Here is a 23,803-nt window from a genome sequence, read left to right as displayed (position 1 = left end):
AACAGTGAAGTTCTGTAAAATCTATTTTCAACTGGTCTCAAGGCATTGTTTTACATTCTTAAACTAATTTTTGGCAATTTTTATGCCAATAATGGCCAAAATAGGAAAATAATAATAGCAATAATAAATTATTCATTGAGCACCTTTTGTATGCCAGGTAGTGTGTTATATATATTATCAAATCCTTACAATAACCTCAAAGGTAGGTATTATTTTCCCTATGTTGTAGCCGAGACCACTGAAATAATAGGTTGTACTGCTGGAAATGGTAAACTAGATAAGAATCTAGATCTGACTTTCTACTCATTTTGTTGAGAGCATACTTCTTGGAAAGTTGCTGTCTCTCCTTTCATCTGTCACATTTATCTTTTTGAATCCATTTAATCTGAGGATTTTTGGAATGGTAACGTTACCACTACAAACATTATGTAGTACTAAGTGCCAGGTAGTACTGTCCATATGTCCTCAAAAGTATGTGGGCTAGCTACTATTTTTCTTTGTTTTACAGATGAGGAAACTGAGGCATAGAGGTACGTAATCAGAACCAGATAATACCTTAAGTGGTAGAACCAGGACAAAAATTTGGGTAGTCTGGCTCCAGGGTCCATACCCAACACGATTCTGGCCCATCAACAAGGTACCTCTCTGGTTGCTAGGAAGCTGTGATTTTTAGAGTGCTTAGTGTTTTTCTTTGTTTCTTTTTAATGTTCATGCAGAAACATGTAGGATAACTTTATGATGTCTACCACCTGATGTCCTACATCAGTATTTTATGTAAACAATTACATAGTACTAATCATAGTTAACACTTAACTGAGAGCTTCTGCATTCCAACTCCCCATTCCAACATTTAAACATCTCACATAATCGTTAGCAGGATCCTAGGAGGTAGATACTGTTATTTTATGTTGCGTCACATTTGTAAGGTGCTTTTATTGTCTTCAAAGTGCCTTCACAAAAATAATCCCTTTGATTATTTGTATGATGTCAAGTAGAGGTATTACCAGCACTTAATTTTTATTGCAGAATTTCAAATGACTTGCCTTGACTAACTTGTGTGGAGTTAAAACTCAAACCAGAGCTTCAGACTCCTACGTTCATTGCTTTTTCCACTATACTGGTCTCTCAGTGGATCTTTGCTTTATACTTCTTGTCCTAAAATAGATAATATTTTTCCATAGGAACAACTTATATTTGGAGATTATATTCCCAACCCAGATTCAACATCAGTTAAGTCATAGATATGATTAGCTGTAAATCTTTGTCATTATTTTCATCTGTAAATTTATGTTCTGACTTCATATATAATGCCTGGCACATGGTGAGGCCTCAGTAAATGTTAAAATTCTTTTTTTTTTTTAAATTTCAGCTTTATTGAGATATAATCGACATAAATTCTCAAAATTTTCTGAATTTGAAGGGAGTAGCTTCTTTTTCTCTTCGATACCACAGCCTTCTCCCTCCCTTGCCTCACAAACAGCTTTCAAAATTGTTTCATTGAATCATAACTAACTTCAAAATGTTTAGACTCTCTCTCTACCCTAAGCCATCATTCCCAACTGCTGTCTTCCCTATACTCTCCTAGAATATAATGGAAAGAGCATGGATTTGAGAGTCAGTTTTACCTGGATTTGAGTCTTTGATCTCCCTCTTACTAGTTCTGTGGCCTTGTACAAATTATTTAACTTTTCTGAATGTGTTTCTTCATCTTGTAAAATTGGGGAAAGCATCTATCTTATAGGGTTGTGGTGAGAATTGAAATAACTTATATAAAAGGCTTAGCCAGCTCCAGGCTCCTAGTAAATATTCAGTAAATAAGTTCTTAAAATTCTCTAAGGTTGAAGGAGGTAGCTTCTTTTTCTCTTTGGTACTGCGGCCTTACCCTCCTCCACAATACCAACAGCTATTATGTGTCCCTCCTCTGCCCCTGATGGCTCCCCTCTGCTTTGGCTGTCAGCAAGTGATATTAAAATAATGTTTGTCTGTTTGTATCCTCAACTCTCTACTAGTAAACTCCTTGAGGACAGGGACCATGCCATATTTATTATGGTATCCCCAATGCTTGGCTTATAGTTGGGACTCACTAAATGTTTATTGAGCGACATCCATTTGGAAAGCCTTCTAGAGACTTTTTTCTTGGTCATCCTGTTGCCTGAAGATTTTGAACACACCCTTAGTTACTTGATTCAAGGTCTCCTGGATTGAACCAGAGGATGTGTGATGGTAGGAGAGAGGGTGCGGAGCCAGAGGAAGAAGCAGGCGAAACCTCCACTCTGCAGGTGTGAGTGCATGTGTGTATGTGTGTGGAGGTAGGTGCCTTGGCTTTTTATATATGAGAGTCAGGGTGTTTGTTTGGGTGTGTGTAAGGGTTAAACCTTATCAGGCCAGTTGTCACATTGCTTCTGAAGATAAGGAATAAGGACTTTCCAAAAAATGTTTCAAACATATAAAAACAATGCTAATTACATTTGTTGATATACTCTCCCCACCATATATAACTCATAATCACATGCGTAGTAACAATGATTATGCTTACCCTAAAATGTCAGATTAACTTAATTCTAAGTTTCGTTTGATTACATCAGTCAAAATTAAGTATACTCAGCCTCCATTGTTTATAGCATGGACATTCACTCACAGAGAAATAAAGGAAATATGGCTTAGGACTGCAATGAAATTATCATTCTTTTTAACTAGATTTTTTTTTTTCACAGTTTAGTTCTACCATCCATGAACTGCTAATCACAATACAGATCAGGCATACATAAGGATTTTTTTTTAAGGAAGATATATTGTATTCAACTTTTTCTCTCAACATATTATTATGAAAAATTTTAAACATACAGCAAAATCAAAAGAATTTTATAGTGAACACTTGTATACCCGTCACTTATATTCTACCCTTAACATTTTATCATACTTTTTTTTTTTTTTGCGTACGCGGGCCTCTCACTGCTGTGGCCTCTCCCCTTGCGGAGCACAGGCTCCGGACGCGCAGGCTCAGCGGCCATGGCTCACGGGCCCAGCCGCTCCGCGGCATGTGGGATCCTCCCGGACCGGGGCACGAACCCGCGTCCCCCGCATCGGCAGGCAGACCCTCAACCACTGCGCCACCAGGGAAGCCCCTATCATACTTTTTTAATCACATATTTACCCATCTGTCCATCCTTCTATCTATCTATCCACCCATCCATAATATTCAAATGCTGTTATATTTGAAGAGATTTGAGCTATATATTCTGTTTTGATTTTAGGTCAGTTTTATCTTTCCTCTATGTAGTAGTAGATAATTCTTAGGAGATAATTCTTAGGAATGAATTATAACTGATTTATAATGTTCTGAAAACATTTGGATTTCAGATGCAAATAAATCTATTTGTCTTCTCTGTCTCTAGTTCCAAAAGATGAGTCATGGATATTCAGAAAACAACAATTTCCTAAACAATAACAACCAAATGGTGTTGGACATGATCCTTTACCCATTAATTGGAATCCACCAGACCATCAACTGGGAATCAGTGGCAAGGCTTCTGCCTGGATTAACACCCAAAGAGGTAAGTAACAGTTTTCCAGGTATCTACTGAAAAGAGATCAGAAAAAGTGCTCAATTTAAAGGAATAACTGTTATACTAAGAAGAAATATTTGAGTTTTACATATTCATATGTACATATAAATACTGAATATGCATACATACGATGCAATTTGGCTAAATATAATCTATGTAAATTATATGATATATTAACCCACCTGGTATGTTTAAATTCAACCTTATCTTAAATGTTTACAACTGAATGGGTAGATAACATTTTTGTAAATCCAGTTTTATTAAATTGCTAATTCTATGCTTTTCAAACTTGAGTAATGTACAGACCTTTTTAAAGGAAAAAAACCTTGAAAACTGCCAATGATGACTTAAATTATTATAGTGGAAATTAAATGTGCACTAACAATACTGGGTATAAACACACCTATACGATCATAAACCAAATTTACATTTTATAGACAAGTGAAAACTCAAACCAACACAATTCAAACTAATAAGCTTACTTAATGTGATAAGTAATAGTATTTTGCTGAAATTAAATTTCTGATTATAATGCAAATATTTGTGTAGCCTCTTGTGGCACAAATTTTTTTGCATTTAGCCTGTACTACCATGTGCCCTTCAAAGCCTTTACTCTTTCTCCACTTTTCTCTCTTTAACCCTCTACCATGAAGCTGTGTGTTGTGCCAGGACATTACTTGCCTTCTCTTGGCACTAACACATCTCTTCTCTATACCAGGTTTCTTCTCCACATTGTCCTTTATTAAAATTAGCCGTGGGGGCTTCCCTGGTAGCGCGGTGGTTGAGCATCTGCCTGCCGATTCAGGGGACACGGGTTCGAGCCCTGATTCGGGAAGATCCCACATGCCGCGGAGCAACTAAGCCCGTGCGCCACAGCTACTGAGCCCTCGCACCTAGAGCCCGTGCTCCACAACAAGAGAAGCCACCGCAGTGAGAAGCCCGCACACCGCAACGAAAAGTAGCCCCTGCTCACTGCAACTAGAGAAAGCCCGCACGCAGCAATAAAGACCCAAAAGCAGCCATAAATAAATAAATAATAGAAAAATAAAATTAGCCGTGGACAATTAAAATATTTCTTGGTACCAACTTAATTTTCAATTAATTTACAACAGAAAAGCGAATAGGCACGGAAATATTCTGTCATCCTAATGACCTGGATGATTTTATTAATGTTATCCTCAGAATCAAAACTCACAATCTAAAAACTCTTCTAGGGAACTCTTAGGTTTCTCGTAATTCATCTATGCACCCTAGTTGGAGAAACACTGACCTCAGAATTTTTTGCTGTTAAAAGGAACCCTAAAGTGGATGAGTCATCTCAGATTTCTAGAAGTAGAAAGGACATTAGTGATTTTACCCAGTAGGTTTTAAGCATATGTACCACTGCCTGGCCCATAATACACACTCAATAAATACCTATAGGATCAGTGAATGAACCAAATTCTACCCTCTTCTTTTACAGCTGAGAAAACCAGTACCCACAGGGATTACTTGCCTTCGGTTATGTTATAGGTCTTTGTGAAATGATGAGGGAATTTATTATTAAGTGTATATTATCATTCCCTAATCTATACTTTTTCATCTTTTGGAATTTTACGTGTTAGGTTTTAAAACAAGGCAAACCTGTGAATTTGACTATTTTTCCAACTTTTTATTGTGAATATTTTCAAACATACAGAAAAGTTAACAGAATAGTATAGCATCCCTATATCCTTTATTTGGAGTCAGCAATTCTAGGTGTTTGCTTGATCTCTTTATGTAACTTTTTTTTTTTTTGACATTTAGAAGTAGGTTTCAGACATCACGATACTTCATAGACTGTAGCATACATCTTAAAATAAGGATATTATTGCATAACTACAGTACCATGATCAAACCTAAGAAAATTAAGAATAACTCCATCTTATCATCTAATATCCACTGTATATTCAAATTCACTCAGTTGAGAACTTTGTTTTTTTTTGGCTGTACTGTGCGGCTTGCAGTTCCCTGACCAGGGATCGAACCCGTGCCCCCTGTAGTGGAAGCACGGACCCCTAACCACTGGACCACCAGGGAATTCCCAAGAAATTATTTTTTTAACTAAAATGCAACTAAATGTGAATCAGACTGTTTTTAAGTAACGTTAATTTTTTTTTTTTTCGCGGTACGCGGGCCTCTCACTGTTGTGGCTTCTCCTGTTGTGGAGCACAGGCTCCAGACGCACAGGCTCAGTGGCCATGGCTCACAGGCCTAGCCGCTCTGCGGCATGTGGGATCTTCCCGGACTGGGGCATGAACCCGTGTCCCCTGCATTGGCAGGCGGACTCTCAACCGCTACGCCACCAGGGAAGCCCAGCAATGTTAATTTTTAATTAATTTCTTATTACTAAACAAGACATATCCTCAAAGAATACACACACAGACATAACACACACACACAAGGAAACAAGTGAAAAATCAGAATTATAAATATGACCCGACCTAAAGTAAGCTGTTGAAACCTTGTATATATCCTTCCAGATTCTTTTCTATTCATATATGAATTCTTAAAAGTGGGCATGTAACAAATGTACTACTTTGCTGCTTTGTTTTTCACTTAGCATATTGTAAACATCTTTATGTGTCAGTTGCTAGAGTTCTACATTTGATGACAGTATACTGTTATTTGAGCTAAATCATAATTTATTGAACCTTTTATTGGATATTTAAGCTATTGTTTCCAACTTTTGACTACTGTAACAAATATCTTATTCTTTTCTTAGGGGATAATCTCAGAAGTAGAATTGCTTCATTAGAGGGCATGTGCATTTTTAAGGCTTTTGTTACATATTGTCCACTGGAAGGGTCATCCATGTTGTACTCCAGTCAAAATAGCTGAGTGCCTGATCCTTGCACTTTATATATCAAGTGTTATTTCTCTGTGTGTCTTTTCAAAATTCTTATTTATATGTAAATAAATATTTATATGATTTTAATGTTATCTCATCACAGTTTTCATTTCCCTTTCTTTAAATCCTAAAGGAAGAATGTTTTATATTTTATTGTTCCATATCCTTTTTCTATTTGTAAATTTGTTGTTTTACTAGTTTAATAACAGTTTTCTATGTATTGAATATATTAACCCTTAATCTAGCTTATTTTTCTCAGTTTTTTTTCAGCCTATAAGTTATTAATGATAGTCTCTTGTATACACGTTTAAAAGTTTATGTTAAAAATCTTTGAATCTTTTACTTTGATGTTCTCCTTTTTTGTCATGTTTAGAAACCTTCTCAACCTAAAGACCATGAATAATATAAAATCACCTATATTTTGCTGACTGCTTTTTATTTTACATTTAAATGTTGACTCCACTTGGAATTTTTTTCTTTTAATTATTTTTTTGGCTGCGTTGGGTCTTCATTGCTGCACACGGGCTTTCTCTAGTTGTGGCTAGTGGGTGCTACTCTTTGTTGTGGTGCGCGGGCTTCTCATTGCCGTGGCTTCTCCTGTTGCGGAGCATGGGCTCTAGGCACGTGGGCTTCAGTAGTTGTGGCACATGGGCTCTAGAGTGCAGGCTCAGTAGTTGTGGCACACAGGCTCTAGAGCACAGGCTCAGTAGTTGTGGCGCACGGGCTTAGTTGCTCTGCGACATGTGGGATCTTTCCAGACCAGGGCTCGAACCTGTGTCCCCTGCATTTGGCAGGCAGATTCTTAACCACTGTGCAACCAGCGAAGTCCCTGGAATTTTTTTAGTTTTAACTTTTTTCCTAATGACTAGTTAGTTGTCTCAACATTTATTGAATAGTCCATTCTTTATTACTGGTTTGAAATTTTACCTTCAGATCTATTTCTCGACTTACCATTCTAATCCATTGATCTCTCTATCTAATCCTATTGACTGTTCCGTACTGACTTATTTTCAATACTGTTTTATTATCTGGTGGACAAAAAGAAACTATATATATATTTTTTTTAAGGTTTATTTATTATTTATTTAATTTATTTTTGGCTCTGTCAGGTCTTAGTTGCAGCACGCGGGGTCTTTGTTGAGGCATATGAGATCTTTTCGTTGCGGCGTGTGGGTTTTCCCTTCTCTAGTTGTGACACGCAGACTCCAGGGTGCGTGGGCTCTATGGTTTGTGGCATGCAGGCTCTCTAGTTGAGGTGCGCGAGCTCAGTAGTTGTGACGTGCAAGCTTAGTTGCCCCATGGCATGTGAGATCTTAGTTCCCTGACCAGGGATCAAACCCGCATCCCCTGCATTGGAAGGCGGATTCTTTACCACTGGACCACCAGGGAAGTCCCCAAAATTATATATTTTTAAAGTTTCTTGAATGTTCTCTTAATCTCCAGATTTTTTTTTTTCATTTTGAAGTTGACCTGTTGGTATTTTGGAAGTGGAGAAAGGATGAATTAAAATTTTCTAGATAAGCATTTACCTTAGCTAAGATAATGTATCTAATTTTTCCAAAGTGACTATACCATTTTACATTTTCACCAGCAATGTATGAGGGTTCCAATTTCTCCACATCCTTGCCAACACTTTTATTATGTCTTTTTTATTATGGCCATCCTAGTGTGTGTGAAGTGTTAACTCATGATTTTGATTTGCATTTTCCTAATGGCTAATGATGTTGACCATCTTTTAATGTGCTTATAGGCCATTTATAGAGCTTCTTTGGAGAAATGTCTATTCATATCCTTTGCCCATTTTTCAATTGCGTTGTCTTTTTATCATTGAATGGTAAGAGTTCTTTATGTATTCTAGATACAAGTCCCTTGTCAGATATGTGATTGGCAAATATTTTCTCCTATTTTGTGGACTGTCTTTTCATTTCCCTGATGGTGTCCTTTGAAGTACAAAGTTTTAAATTTTAATGAAGCCTAGTATATCTAATTTTTCTTCATTGCTTGTGTTTCTAGTGTTTAAGAAACTGTCACCTAACCAAGTCATGAATATTTTTACCTATATTGCCTTCTAATAATTTTATAGTTTTAGCTCTTATACTTAGTCTTTGATCTCTTTTGAGCTAATTTTCTTATATGGTGTGAGGTAAGGGGTCCAACCTTTCTTTTGCATATAGATATCATGTAATTTTTGCTTAAACACAAAAGAAGATTTAACAATGTACTTTAAATTATTCACAGTTCACTTGCTTTTTGTTTAAGCAATCATGTGTTCATTTCAAATATTCAGGTTTCATAATTTTATTATTTCATAAGTATTAGAAATTGTTGTAAGCTTTGTTAAATAAGATAAACCTACATTCAGTTTCCAGTATAGCTATAAGAATTACCTAAAAGATATCAGAAGAATCTACAGTTTAAAAGCCTACCTAGGGCTTCCCTGGTGGCACAGTGGTTAAGAATCCGCCTGTCAATGCAAGGGACATGGGTTCGAGCCCTGGTCTCGGAAGATCCCACATGCCGCGGAGTAACTAAGCCCGTGCGCCACAACTTCTGAGCCTGCGCACCTAGAGCCTGCGCTCCGCAATGAGAGAAGCCACTGCAATGAGAAGCCTGCGCACTGCAATGAAGAGTAGCCCCTGCTAGAGACAAATATAGAAAAGCCCGCTAGCAGCAACAAAGACCCAATGCAGCCAAAAATAAAAAATAAATAAAATAAATTTATATTTAAAAAAGCCTACCTAACCACTTTCACTGTTACAAAAAATAAACTCATTTTGTAGGAAAAATGGATTCAGTTAAATCACTTATATTCTTTATCCTATAGATGTACCTGTGAACCTGTACATTCTTCTAATCATTACAGCATTTTTTTTCTTTGCCAGGCCTTCATCACTGCTTTTTTCAGTCCTCATACAAAAATATTTTCTGTTTCTCATATTAATTATTTTTATTTAATTTTAAGACTTTGCTTAAAGAGGTGGGCATACATACTGAGTATAATATTTTAGTCTAAACTTATGTATATTTTTGTTTTGTTTTTGTTTATTCTTTTGGCTGTACCATGGAGCATGTGGGATCTTAGTTCCCTGACCAGGGATCAAACCCATGCCTCCTACAGTGGAAGCATGGAGTCTTAACCACTGGACCGCCAGGGAAGTCCTACACTTACGTGTCTTTTAAATGCATTTTCAAAGGACTAAGCCTTGAATAGGGATTTCTTTGTAGTAATAGTACTATAGTACTATTAGTAAACAATCTTTTTTGAAAATGGTGCTTAATATCTAGTGGGTACTTGATAAATTTTTGTGTAATAAATGAATGATGACATACCCAATGCATTATTCACTTAACATATACGTGTATACGTGATATATATTTTTCTCCTTTTGCACCTCCCAGATTACTTGGTCTGCTATGCAATTTGCCACCCACGTTGCTACTGATAGAGATTTAAACATGAATGCTATAGAAGTGTTGTTTGACCAAGACCCACATTAAAGAAGGCATTTTATGTTGTGACGTAGTACACACTTAGAAATGACATTTTCGTGAAGGACTACTTAGCCTTATTATGCTTAATGCACTCTTGATATTTTCTAATCTATTGTATTTTATTTCTTTTTTTTTAGTTGCTAATCTGGGCTTTTCTAAATTGATTCTGTGACTAACAATGGGTTAAGGAAAAACACTGTTCTAGAACAAACTGCCCAAATATGTGGCCATGAAGTGTTACTACAGTATTTTGTGCATGGTGAACCTCACTGTTAGTAAGAACAAAGACTCATTATTTTAATAAAGAAGATCTAGTGTCACAAATCAGATACTTTTTGTTTTTTTTTTTCTTTGAAGGTTAGAATTTGGTCTTGTTCCTAGTGGAAATTCAGTGTGAAAATAAAAGCCAAGTTTTTAACTAAATTATTAAAATTATCAACTGATGATAGACGTAGACCATGGGGAAATATGGTTGATAAAGGCATTCTTCATTTTTCTACAAAAGCATAAGTACATTATGCCTTTGAGTTAAAGCATATTTTTTTTAAGAACTACCCAGAATTTTAAAAAAGAAAAAAGTAAGTCAGAGGCTTTCATGTATTGAAATGTGCGCAAATTTTCTAGCTGTTACCCAAGAGATTAATATTCACTTATAAAAAATGATTTAAAACCCCCCAGACATGCATTTCCTTCCTTTATGTCATTACAGTGTGCAAAGAGGTTTGATGAACTGAAGAACAGTGGAAGCTCACCTGTGGACAACCACTGTAGTCTCCTCATGGCTGCTGGAGAGAGTCCTGTTGAAACTTTAGCCACGTATATCAAATCCTCGCTTCTTGGCACACAAAGAGAATTTCAGGAGACTCCAGTTGGTCAGGAGGCAGTTTCTAAAACAGGTAAGGTTTTAAAAACAAAATGCAGTGCTTGTCCTTATGACAATTCTACAAAATATTATGCATTCCCTTCAACTTTTCTTTATTTAAAGGCTAATAGAAACATTAATAGAAAAATCTATTAGTATTTTCCTGGGCTTTAGAAATTTGTCTTTGCTGTATTTAAAAAAAAAAGTGTAGATGTTAACATACAGGTCAAACACTATTACCAAAAAGAGCTTTTTACTTTATCAAAATTTACTACTCCAGTCCATTAGCCTATTTATGTTATGTTGTAAATTTTAAAGGGATTTGACCTGTACCTTTTACTTAATTTTTTTTTTTTTACTGGGAGAATCTTGCTTGCCTCTCATGTTATCTTTGCTACAGCTCCCCTCTATTGGAGTCAGCAATAGCTTCAGATGACATAGCAGCAGTGTAGAAGTGATGTTTTCCACAACTTCATTGGAAATAATAACTGGTTTTAGAAATCTTCAGTGTAGTGAATTATTTTAATTTCAGCAGCAGCAGAGTATTGATATAAAAATTTGCTTCAGGAAGAGAAAACTATATTGTAGGCTTTTGAAAATTTGACCCCATCCCTACACACCATGTTAGTATTTTTTAAATCTTCAGTGTAATGTTAGCAATTTGTGATCCTTTTTTCGTACTGTTTTTTTCCATATACCTTTAGAAATATTAAGGCACCTGACAAAGTACCATCTTTAAGTACTCTTGGAAACCATGAATTTATAGTATAACCATTCAATAAGTAAAAACCCATTCTCAGTTAGAAATGCTAACCTCCCCCCTTTGTTTTTGTATGTGTTTGTTTCTGTATTTAAGGAAGACATAGTATAGCTTCCACAAGGAATTGTTCTTCAGAAAGTGAAAATTGTACTACTCATAATGGTGGAGAAAAGACTGAAGAATCTGAAGGGTAGGAGGCTGGTTCTTTGCTAGATAAGCTTTAATATGAATATCAACTTTAAATTATAAAAATATGATTGCTAATTTTATATATCAGTTACCATAATTTAGGAATTTCACATTATGCAATTGCTGAAATAATTGAAATGAGGGTAGTTGATGTGTTGAACTATAAACAATTGCTTGATAGGTAAACGTATGGCTTATTCATATAACTTATAAATTGGACAATAGTTTTCCACTTTAAAAATTCATTTTCATCTTGTAAGTATTAGAAATAACATCTATTAACATAAAATTTTGAAAAGTGAATTTTAAAACCCAAAGAAAAGTCTCTGCCATTAGTTCTCCAAGTTTATTAAAGAAACTGGATGTGCGTTTTAGAACTATTTGAATATAATTACTCATTGTAGAAATATTTAAAAATTAAAATACATCTTTCAATATAATGCAAGTTTTGATAATTTTGTATTGTTTTGTGTATTTTACATACAATAAACTGCACATATTTAAGTATTCGCTTTGATGAGTTTTAGCCATATAACCAATGAAGATAAAGAACATTTTCATCATCTCTAAAAGCTCCTTTGTATATTTTCTGTTCTGATAGTTTTTTATAACAGCTTTATTGATATATAATTCACATACCATAACATTTATCCTTTTGGAAAGTTCTGGAGATGGATGGTGGTGATAATTGCACATCAGTATGAGTGCACTTACTGCCAGTTAACTGTACATTTAAAAATGGCAAATTTTGGGGCTTTCCCGGTGGCACAGTGGTTGGGAGTCCGCCTGCCGATGCGGGGGACGCAGGTTCATGCCCTGGCCCGGGAGGGTCACGCATGCCGCGGAGTGGATGGGCCCGTGGGCTGTGGTCGCTGGGCCTGCGCATCCGGAGCCTGTGCTCCGCGGCAGGGGGAGCCGCATCGGTGGGAGGCCCGCGTACCAGAAAAAAAAAAAAAAGAGCAAATTTTATGTTATGTGTATTTACCACAATAAAAAAATTCACCCTTTTATAGTTTAGTGAATTTTAGTTTATTCACATAGATTTTTTTTTTTCGGCTGTACTACGTGGCTTAGTTCCCTGACCAGGGATTGAACCCACTCCCCCTGCATTGGAAGCACAGAGTCTTAACCACTGGACTGCAGGGAAGCCCCCCTCACATAGATTTTTAACTGATAGGTTTTGGGTATGGCACAAAAATTTATCTGATAAATTAATTAGGATTATCTAATTTCATGTTGTGGCCCAAAAAGCCACAGAAATTTCATACTTCATTATACCAGCCATTACCTGTTTATATTTTGACCACAATTTCTTTGAAAGAACAACTTGCAAAGTTACTTAAATTCCTTTGACTTTGACAGAGCATTGATTATTAATCCTTTTTCTGTAGCCAGTTTTGTTTCAAATGTAATTTCTCTGTATTAAAATTTTTTGAAGTTCAGTTAAACACACATTAAATTCATATTATAGGGTAGTCTGTCACTTCCTATCTAATCTCTTCCTTTTTTAATGACATGAAGGCAGTTATGGATCACACTAGTGTTTCTTTTTGTGGTGATGTAATTTTCAAGGGCATATAAATTCAAGGAGTATAGAATTTTTGAAGCAATCTTTCTGATGCATCATCTAAACTTATTCTTAAATTGTTTTTTAAATGTGTAAATAAGCATGTTGTAGTCTTAAGAATTTTTTAACCACATTTACTAATTTATATTTATTGAATGCCTAGAAACAAGCTTTCTTGCTGTTAAGAATAACAAAGTAGCTATGCTAATTTTTTGATACTTCAATGAATAATTTTACCTGTTTTTCCTATTTATTAATAGTAAGAAAATTTTAGTATTTAATCTATATCTCCATCCCATACCCGTTACCATGTAAAAGTGCTGTTTTATGTTCCTCACAAGAATTAGAATGCATAATTTAATTTTTCTTTGTGAATTGGTATTTTTAAAAACATTATAATTAACTTATAATTTGAAAATAAATTTAAAGCCCTGTAAATTATAAGTTCTGTAGTAAAAATATTTTTATTTGTTTTATTAAATCAATAGCTTAACTAAAATTAGTCAATTTTCAGATACAGATCAGGTTAGCAAGACACTTATGAAAACTTCTGAATGTCAAACCCTGTAAAACTGATGTGTGGTTAAAACCTTGAAAAATATCTTGTTCTCATACTTCCAATAAATGTCAATATTATTGGCTCCTTTTCTAAAATTCTAATAATTTCGTTTCTGTGTAACATTTTTTATGAAGGCCAAACATGGTGATCCATGTATGTGATGAAGCAAAAAACTTGAAAGAAGATTTTATTTGCCCACGAGATCTTTTGATATCAGAAATGAAGTACTTTGCTGAATATTTATCTGTGGATGCCCAGCGCTGGGAAGAGGTGGACATTTCAGTTCATTGTGACGTTCACATTTTCAACTGGTTGATAAAATATGTTAAAAGGAACACTAAGGAGAATAAAGGTTGTGAGATGCCCACTTTAGGTAAAAGACAATCTATTGCTTATTTTGTAGCGCAATTTTTGTGTCAGCTGGAAGTTGCTTCAGGCCAAACATGAAATGTGGAAAATTGTTCAAGCATTAGTATTTATGCTCAGATTAGTAATCACCTTTTAGGAAACTGATACCTCACCCTTTGTAAGCCAATTATAGTGAATTTATGGCAAATGGACAGGTCTCTAGATCAGCTATTTTCACTGTATGGTACAGTGGCCAACCACTGGAGTCCTAAAGATCCTTTTAGAGGATCCACAGGGTCAAGAGAATCTGCTTAATAATGCCAGTATGTTGCTTGTCTTTCTCTCTGTGTTGACATTTGTTCAGATGGTGCAGAAGTAATGGAGGATAAAACTGTTGGAGCTTTAGCACACATCAAGGAAGGAGCATCACACTGTCTTAGTGGTCACTGTGTTCTTCAACACCATGTGCTCATAGGAAAAAAGAAAACAAAAAACATTTTCACTTAAGAATATCCTTGATGAGGCAGTAAAAATTACTAATTTTATTAACTCTTGACTCTTGAGTATACATTGTTTTGATATTCTGTGTAATGACACAGGAAGTGCATTCCTGCTGCACACCAAAGTATGATGGCTGTCTGAAGGAAAAGCATTTGTACAGTTGCTTGAGTTGCAAACTAGCTGCTGTTTTACGAAACCATTTTTACTTGGAAGAATGGCTGACAAGTTATGGTTATTCAGACTTAGGCATTTGGCAGATACTTTCTTTCTCTCTCTCTCTCTCTTTTTTTTTTTTTTTTTTTTGGCCACACCATGCAGCTTGCAGGATCTCAGTTCCCTGACCAGGGATTGAACCCAGGCCACTACAGTGAAAGCCCAGAATCCTAACCAGTAGGCCACCAGGGAACTCCCCAGACAAATATTTTCTTGAAAATGAATTCAATGAACCAGTCAACTAAAGGGAAACAACTAACAATATTTGTTGCCAATGATAAAATTCAAGCTTTCAATTGAGACTTAGAGTATTGGAAAACTTGTATCTGCTTGCATGTACTTGACAGTTCCTCAATATTTAAAGATGTTTCTGATGAGACTGGTGAGATTTTGTGTGTGTGTGTGTATTGTGCAATGAAATGTTTCAACATTTGGAAGATTTGCGTAACTCAGTGAACCAATATCTTCCTAATGACCAATGCATGATGTTAAAAAAAATCATGCATGGGGTTGAAGGTCCACTCAAAGTACAAGATAAATCAGTGGATTTGAGATAGCAGAATAGGAAAAGTTCATTGATATGATTTCAATTCCCATTGCAACTAACCTTTAAGAAAGACTACTCACAAATTCAATGTGGAAACAGATACAAGAGAATCTAGCTGTCTTCCCTTAAGTCATACATTGAAGAGATTTATAAAAAAATGTCAAACAGTGTTATTTTCACCTATTTTTTTGTTTCTATTGGAAAATATAGTTATTTTTCATAAAATATGTTAATATGTAATTAGTTCATTATTTTTAAATGAATTTTTTTAAATTTCTGTTTTAATTTCCAATATGGTAAATACTGATAGATATAACCCACATAAACAAAAGCTCTCCAGGAATTTCAGTTTTTAAGATTTTTTTAAAGGGGTCTTGAGAGTAAAAGTTTAAGAACCAGTGTTCTAGAGGATCAGAAGACTAATTACTAAGTAATCTTTTTGGGGCATTGACTTGTATAGGAAATCACACTGGTGGTTTAATAAAGTCTTTCTGTGCATGAGAATTGCAATTTACTGTAGTAGCAAAATATTTCTAGACTCTTGTTAGTAAATAAACCTATACTGACAGTATGTAAGAAGTCTTCTGAGGAAGTTCATAATTTAATACATTTTTGTGAGCAAATTAATAAAAAAGGTTTCTAATGGTCCTTAAAATTACAAAATTGCTAACTCAAAATTTTCAATCAGTCAGAGCCCAGAGATTCCAGACCATGCAGATATGTATGTGTGAAATAAAAATCAAAATACCTAGAGAGAAAAAAATTACTGTTTGATCTAGTATGTTTAAGAACATAGTACAGGTTAAAAAAATGGTGCAAAACTGGTGTCTCTGTAATCTTGGACATTAAAACAGTGGCTACAAATGTAAGCTTTTATAAAAGCAATCTTTATTCTAACTAGGAAAACTACCAAAATGCTTAATTAAATTGCTGATAATCCAGACCTTGTGTCTTAATTGGAATGGGTTATATTATATTTTCCTGAGGAACTTTTTCACCAGCTCCTTCCTCCGTTTACCATTGCTCTTTGAGAACCTTTAATCTAGAATTGTTACTTAAGGAAAGATTGGGATTACTTATTTTAATCATTGCCTGCATAGTCCTTTATTTAGGAGGATTGTCTTAGTACTATAATGGTAAAAATCACAGTTTTTTTCTTTTTCTTAAAAATATACCTCATGGGAGATGACTGAAGATGTTTTACTAAAATGATAGATAACATCAGCCGGCATCCCCCTTTCCCTGGTTGTGCCTCCGAAGTCTGCCTTTAGGAAGTAATTTTGTATTTCTGCAATAGTAAATTTTATATTATCTTTCAGAATCTTTTAAATTAATTACTTGTTCATAACAATCATTTGAACCACATTTGAAGTAGCTTCACTGTCATTTTTGTGTGATGAGTTATATTCACAACTTTAATTATCCTTTTCCCTGGTTTAGTTAAGGAGGAGTTTGCATATATCATATCTTTAGCTGGAGTCTTTTTACTTGGTATGAATCTAATTCTAAGGCAAATTTACTATGCATTTTCTCTATACTGTAAGTTTTAACATTGCATTTTCTTTCTTTCATGTATATAAGCCATAGTAAAATTTTATTAAATTGTTCTTATTAAAGTAACATCCTCTTTTAAGGTGAGAAGGGCCTGTTCTAAGGAGATTGAGGTACAAATCCAAAGGAGAATTTAATTTTTCTCTCTTTTTTTTTTAGAGCCAGGAAATGTCATTTCAATTCTTATTTCTTCAGAATTTTTGAAAATGGATTCATTAGTAAGTATTAATAAGAGATTCAAGCTCTTCTATTCACCCATACTTGATTTAACGTACAACTTGATGTTTCCTTCAAGTATCTAGAAAATTCTAAGACATCTTCCTGAAGTAGTTGTTAATTCAAGAGTGTGATTCATTAGAATAAACTGCTGGTGTTTGGAGGTACTTTGTTCTATTGGGAAGGCTATTGTTAAGGCTACTATGTATCATTAGTATATGATGCCTATAAAACAAACAATTTATCCTCAAGGGAGGAGTTAGCTGTTGCATTAGGTGAAACTACACAGAATTAATTTTACGCCAAAAGGGATTTTGCTCTGAAACCAAATTAAATGAAAATTAATTGGAATACATTTGTTTTACTATTAAAGTAATTGGTTTAAGCATGTTTTACTTATTTGTGTCTTTCATTTATAGTTCAGCGAATTAAGAACAAACACCCAACTACTAAAAAATGTAATTTTGTATGTGTAAACCACATGCTCATGTCTGTTGTTTAAGAATAGTTGATAAAACATAAAAGCATAATATATACATATCAAGCTGTAACATTAAGTATATTTGTTTTTCTTCTTTTTCCTTTTATTTAATAAATTTCTTTATTGTTCAAATGTTTTTTATATGTTTTTTGTGGTTTAAATTAACATTTAAATGAATATTTGCTTTTAACCTCTGGTAAAACTAAGCAGAGCAAAATACCCCTTTGCTGTGTTAACAGATGTGAAGTTTATTTGTTTGAAGTTTTATTAGTTCCCTGTATTCTTTGTACTCCTTAGTCCTTCTCCTTTCAGTTGTTGGTATTTATTGCTTCAGGGGAGGGTTATAGAAAAAAAGCAGAGACTAAAAGAGTCTCTGAGTTTTGATATTTGAAATCTAAGCCCTAAAGGATGATTCTTATGCCATAGCAAAATATTTAGAAGAATGCATAATTAACCATTGCTGTTTTTCCCCAAAACCCAAATCTACCTCAAAAAGTAAATAAATACACCTCACAGTGAAGAAAGGGGAAGAAAGTAGTCAGAGAGCAAGCACAACACAACTGAGAAAACGCTGAAGTGACTGAAATTGTGTTTCCGCCACTCAGAGAAACGGAGGCTTAAAATTATCACTAAGTTTAGTTATAGGAAGTCACATATCTTGGACCCTTGAGTTTGTGGACTAAAATTTATATCTGCCACAGTCATGAAAGATGTTCATTACATTATTGTTTGAAATATTCTAAGAAGTGTGAAAATTATTTTTCTAGCTATGTTTGTACAAATTTGACCTGCTAGACCACTTTGGAACAGTGTAGATTAACCCAAATAGGCAGAACTAAGTGATTGTGTAGCAATACATGGATTAGCCTTTTAATGAATCTTATCTTTGAAAAGTATTGACATGACATTATCCTTTATGCTACTATCTTCAATATTCATTTTCTATTGTGTTTTTTGTTTAGGTTGAACAGTGTATTCAGTATTGCCACAAAAATATGAATGCCATAGTAGCTACCCCATGCAACATGAATTGTATTAATGCAAATCTTCTTACACGTATAGCTGATCTATTCACACACAGTGAAATTGATGATTTAAAGGACAAGAAAGATAAGTTTAGGAGGTAATTTTTAAATTTTAATTTAATTTATTTATTTTTTTAAAACTTTTGGTGGCACCGCACGGCATGTGGGTCTTAGTCCCCTGACCATGGATCGAACCTGCACCCCCTGCAATGGAAGCACAGAGTCTTAACCATTGGATCACCAGGGAAGTCCCTAAATTTAATTTTAAAAGTAATGTTCCTATTAGAAGAAATGTATTATTTCTATTTCATTTTAGTAAAAATTCTATATTTAGAATATATTTAGAAATCTATTTCCATTTTATTTTATTGTTTTTGCGGTACGCGGGCCTCTCACTGTTGTGGCCTCTCCCGTTGTGGAGCACAGGCTCCGGGCGCGCAGGCTCAGCAGCCATGGCTCACGGGCCTAGCCGCTCCACGGCATGTGGGATCTTCCCGGACTGGGGCACGAACCCATGTCCCCTGCATCGGCAAGCGGACTCTCAACCATGGCGCCACCAGGGAAGCCCTCCATTTTATTTTAAATGAAGTAAAATATATCCTGAGCCAGTGGCTCAGGTAAAAATTAGTAATTAAATTGGTTACTCTGAATAAGACACATATAAGCAGATTGTGGTGGTGAATTATGTTAAAAATTATTAAGACAGGCCTTAGTATAAAGGGGCAGAGTGATATGAGATGAGGTCAGCAGCACTTAGGGGCTGTTTAAGTCATAGCAAGGAGTGTATACTTTATTCTAGGTGGAATGGAAGCAGAGGAGTGGCATGATCTGATTTGTTTTTAAGAGCTCAGTCTACTCTGTGTGGAGAATAGACTATAAGAATATAAGGAGCAAGACCTATTAGAAGTCTAGTGCAGCAGTCTAGTGAGAGATGAAAGGCTTTGGACTAGAGTGGAGGCAGGGGAGCTTGAAGGAAGTAGATGGATTCAGAATATGTTAATAGAAAGATTTGACAGATTTTCAAATGGAATGATGTGGGAAGAGAGAAAGTATTTTAGGATAATTACTAGGTTTTAAGGTTGAGCAACTAAGTGTGCTAGTTTCATTAATAGAGAGGGCAATGACTGGGGTGAGGGGAATCAGGAGATGGGTTTGGGTCTTGTTAAGATTATTTAATATACTTCTTGGACACACAGGTAGGATGGCAAGGAGATAGTCGGATATGTAAGTCTGAAGTTTAGGTCAGAGGTCAGGGCTTAAAATAGAAATATAAGAGTAGGTGAGGTTTGAAACCATGGAAGTGAATGAGATTTCCTAGCAATACCATATGCTGTCCCCTGAATTGCAGTGGCACCTTTACTGTAGATCAGGAGACTATACATGTGAGGTCTCTTTCTGAATTCTCCATTTTGTTCTGTTCATTTCTTTGTCTGTACTTTTATCAGTAGCACACTGTCTTAAGTACAGTACGTTTCTAATGTTTTTTGGTATCTAGTAATCTGAATTCTCCAGCTTTGCCTTCCTTTCTTGTCACTGTTGTGGCCTCTCCCGTTGCGGAGCACAGGCTCTGGACGCACAGGCTCAGCGGCCATGGCTCAGGGGCCTAGCCGCTCCGCGGGATGTAGGATCTTCCCAGACCAGGGCACAAACCCGTGTCCCCTGCATCGGCAGGCAGACTCACCCACTGCACCACCAGGGAAGCCCTGTCTTGGTCATTTTGTATACTTTGCATTTCCATATGAATTTTATAATCAGCCTGCCCATTTTCTCTTCTTTCCCTCTCGTACACACACACAACCCTGCAGATTTGAGGGTTAATATTCAACCTGTAGATTTGGAAAGAGACATCTTAATAATATTGAATCTTTCAGTTCATGAACACGGTATAACCCTCCATTTATTTTAGCAATGTTTTATAGTTTTTAGTGAGAGATACTTTTCCTTTTTTAACTAAATGTATTCCTAGGCATTTGAATTTTTTGGTGCTATTGTAAAAGCTATTTTTATTTATTTTATTTTCTAATTGTTAGCAAGAGAGTATTGATAAAGACTGTCCAACATTTGGAGGTTCAACAAGGGAGGAGCCAGTGAGGAGCCTGAGAAGGAGGAGCCAGGGGGTCAAAGGGAAGGCAAAAGGAAAGAGGGTTTCAAAAAGGAGAAAGTGATTAAGTGGTCAAATGTGTGGAATGCTGCTACCCTGTAGGGTAAGATGAGAACAGAAATGTGGCCAGTTGGATTTAAACAGCTTTTTTCCAGATGTTTTGCTCTGAATGATTGCAGAAAAATTCAGCAGTAGCTATTATAGGTAGGTAGGCTCAAGAAATGATTTTTTTTTAAAGAAGGGAGATACTAGATTATATTTATATATGCTGATCAGGATGATTCCTTATAGTGGGAGAAATTGATAGTGCAGGGAATTATCTAAGAGTTTAGTCCTTAAGGGGAATGAGACACAGGGGAATTATCCAAGAGCTAAATACTTGAAAATGGAATCAGGATCCTAAATCCAGATTGGCCTTTAATAGCAGTCATTACTTGAGAGAAAATGGAGACAGTCAGGGTGTACACTTGGAATTAATGACATACTTAGAAGACTTAAAGTTCATGCAGAACATTATTATATTATGCATAGTAATAAAGTATTAACATTTATTGAATGTTTAATACTGTCTGGCACTCTTTAAAAGACTATCTCATTTAACCCTCATAAAATCTTATGCATTTGAAATAACTAACCCCATTTCATAGAGGGAGAAAATAAGGTTCAAAGATGTTAAGTTGCCAAAGATCACATACCAAATTATTGATAGACCCAGGATTGTTAACTTTCCAAAATCCTCGGTCTTGAATATTCCTTAACAAAGACTGAAAGAGGGGTAGATATCCATCTGTCTCATTTTTCTTGTGAAAATGGATTCTTGATCAGGCAGTTCTCATTAGTAGGTTTATTTACTTAGAACACTAAATATTTATTATAAATTCCCAAGGAAGGGCTCTCTAAGGATTTATTAGTCTTATTTTCTACATGTGCAGATAGGTCAGTGTTTATTTTCATCACTATCAAGTAACTTTAATAAAGTAGATATAAAAAATTAATTTGTTGGTCATTTGTTCTTAATAGTAAACTTTTTTGTAAGAAGATTGAGAGACTGTTTGATCCAGAATACTTGAATCCAGATTCTCAGAATAATGCAGCAACATTATACAGGTACAGTGATATGGTTTTCTTTGGTATGCTATATAATGCAGCTAAATTCTTTAATTTTACTACATTTGAAATTTTCTTCTTGGATGTTTTCGTATCTTCTTTTTTGTTGTTTTTTAATTTTTAAAATTTTAATACAATTTTTATTTTATTTTTTAAATATTTATTTATTTTGGCTGCACCCGGTCTTAGTTGTGGCACACAGGATCTTTAGTTGCAGCATGAAGGATCCTTTAGTTGTGGCATGCAGACTTCTTCAGTTGCAGCATGTGAACTCTTAGTTGTGGCATGCCTGCGAGATCTAGTTCTCTGACCAGGGATCGAACCTGGGCCCCCTGCATTGGGAGCGTGAAGTCTTACCCACTGGACCACCAGGGAAGTCCCAAATTTTTTATACAATTTTTAAAGTTTACTTTCCATTTACAGTTATTACACAATATTGGCTATATTCCTTGTGTTGTACAATACATCCTTGAGCCTATCTTATACCCAATAGTTTGTATCTCCCACTCCCCCACCTCTATTTTGCCCCTCCCTACCCTCTCCCCACTGGTAACCACTAGTCTGTTCTCTGTATCTGTGAGTCTGCTTCCTTTTTGTTATATTCACTAGTTTGTTGTATTTTTTAGATTCCACATGAGTGATAACATATAGCATTTGTCTTTCTCTGTCTGACTTATTTCACTTAGCATAATGCCCTCCAAGTCTATGTATGTTGCTGCAAATGACAAAATTTCATTTTTTATGGCTGAGTAATATTCCTGTGTGTGTGTGTGTGTGTGTGTGTGTGTGTGTGTGTGTATACCACATCTTCTTTATCCATTCATCTGTTGATGGAACTTAGGTTGCTTACGTATCTTGGCTATTACAAATAATGCTGCTATGAACATTGCGGGGGTGCATGTATCTTTTTAAATTAGTTTTTTGGGGGTTTTTTTGGATATATACCCAGGAGTAGAATTGCTGGGTCATATGGTAGTTCTATTTTTAGTTTTTTGAGAAACCTCCGTACTGTTTCCACAGTGGTAGCATGAATTTACATTCCCACTAACAATGTACAGGGGTTCCCTTTTCTCCACATCCTTGCCAACATTTGTTATTTATGTTCTTTTTGATGATATCCATTCTGATGGATGTGAGGTGATATCTCATTGTGGTCTTGATTTTCATTTCCCTGATGATTAGATGTTGAACATCTTTTCATGTGCCTTTTGACCATCTGTATTTCCTCTTTGGAGAAATGTCAATTCAGTTCCTCTGCCCATTTTTTAATCGGGTTGTTTGTTTTTTTTGATTGTATCTTTGTGTTATAGATGCTGTTTGTGTAAGAAACTTTTAACAAAAGAAACAGAAAGAAGAATTCCTTGCATTCCTGGAAAAATCAATGTGGATCAACATGGAAATATTATCTACATTCATATAAGGTGTAGTGAAAATAAAATACAGCTTTTTAAATGTGAATTAATAGTGTATTTATTAAAAGCAAAACTACTCTTATAAGGAATAGGATAATATCTTTTCTGCAATGATCCAACTTTGATTTAGAAAGATGCTACTTTCAAAACAAAGTTGTTGTAAAAGCTTTATTTTATCTTGAAAGATATTCTGATCAGTGCCATTAAAATGATTTCTTTTCACTAACATTTTAGTTATCTATTATATAAGTGTTTTTGAGAAGACAACCAAATTTACTTTCAGATAAATTTTGGTGAGTGATGCAAATTGTCTTTAAAATTGGAATTTTTTGTAATTTATTCTTCATACTTTGTCAGTATTCCATTAATGCATCGTCCTTTTTAATTCCCCTTTAAGTTCAAAACTGGTTCTCATCCTGAGTTGGGGAGTAGGGAGA

General features: G+C 35.2%; 1 protein-coding gene across 1 annotated transcript in view; it reads left to right on the top strand.

Annotated features, from left to right (window-relative positions):
- Positions 1 to 23,803, top strand: part of SANBR (SANT and BTB domain regulator of CSR) — a 66,846-nt gene that overhangs the window by 1,659 nt on the left and 41,384 nt on the right. The window contains exons 2-9 of the mRNA XM_024752917.1: positions 3,396 to 3,554; positions 10,637 to 10,823; positions 11,646 to 11,739; positions 13,999 to 14,237; positions 17,184 to 17,242; positions 18,684 to 18,844; positions 21,868 to 21,954; positions 23,265 to 23,375. Coding sequence (XP_024608685.1) covers positions 3,405 to 3,554; positions 10,637 to 10,823; positions 11,646 to 11,739; positions 13,999 to 14,237; positions 17,184 to 17,242; positions 18,684 to 18,844; positions 21,868 to 21,954; positions 23,265 to 23,375 — 1,088 coding nt within the window. The 5' untranslated portion in view covers positions 3,396 to 3,404. The remainder of the gene's footprint in view (positions 1 to 3,395; positions 3,555 to 10,636; positions 10,824 to 11,645; positions 11,740 to 13,998; positions 14,238 to 17,183; positions 17,243 to 18,683; positions 18,845 to 21,867; positions 21,955 to 23,264; positions 23,376 to 23,803) is intronic.

Source organism: Neophocaena asiaeorientalis, unplaced genomic scaffold (assembly GCF_003031525.2).
Source record: "Neophocaena asiaeorientalis asiaeorientalis breed wild unplaced genomic scaffold, Neophocaena_asiaeorientalis_V1.1 scaffold100, whole genome shotgun sequence".
NCBI lineage: Eukaryota > Metazoa > Chordata > Mammalia > Artiodactyla > Phocoenidae > Neophocaena > Neophocaena asiaeorientalis.
Note: the sequence above shows the minus strand (reverse complement) of the source record. Positions and strands in the feature narration are given on the sequence as shown.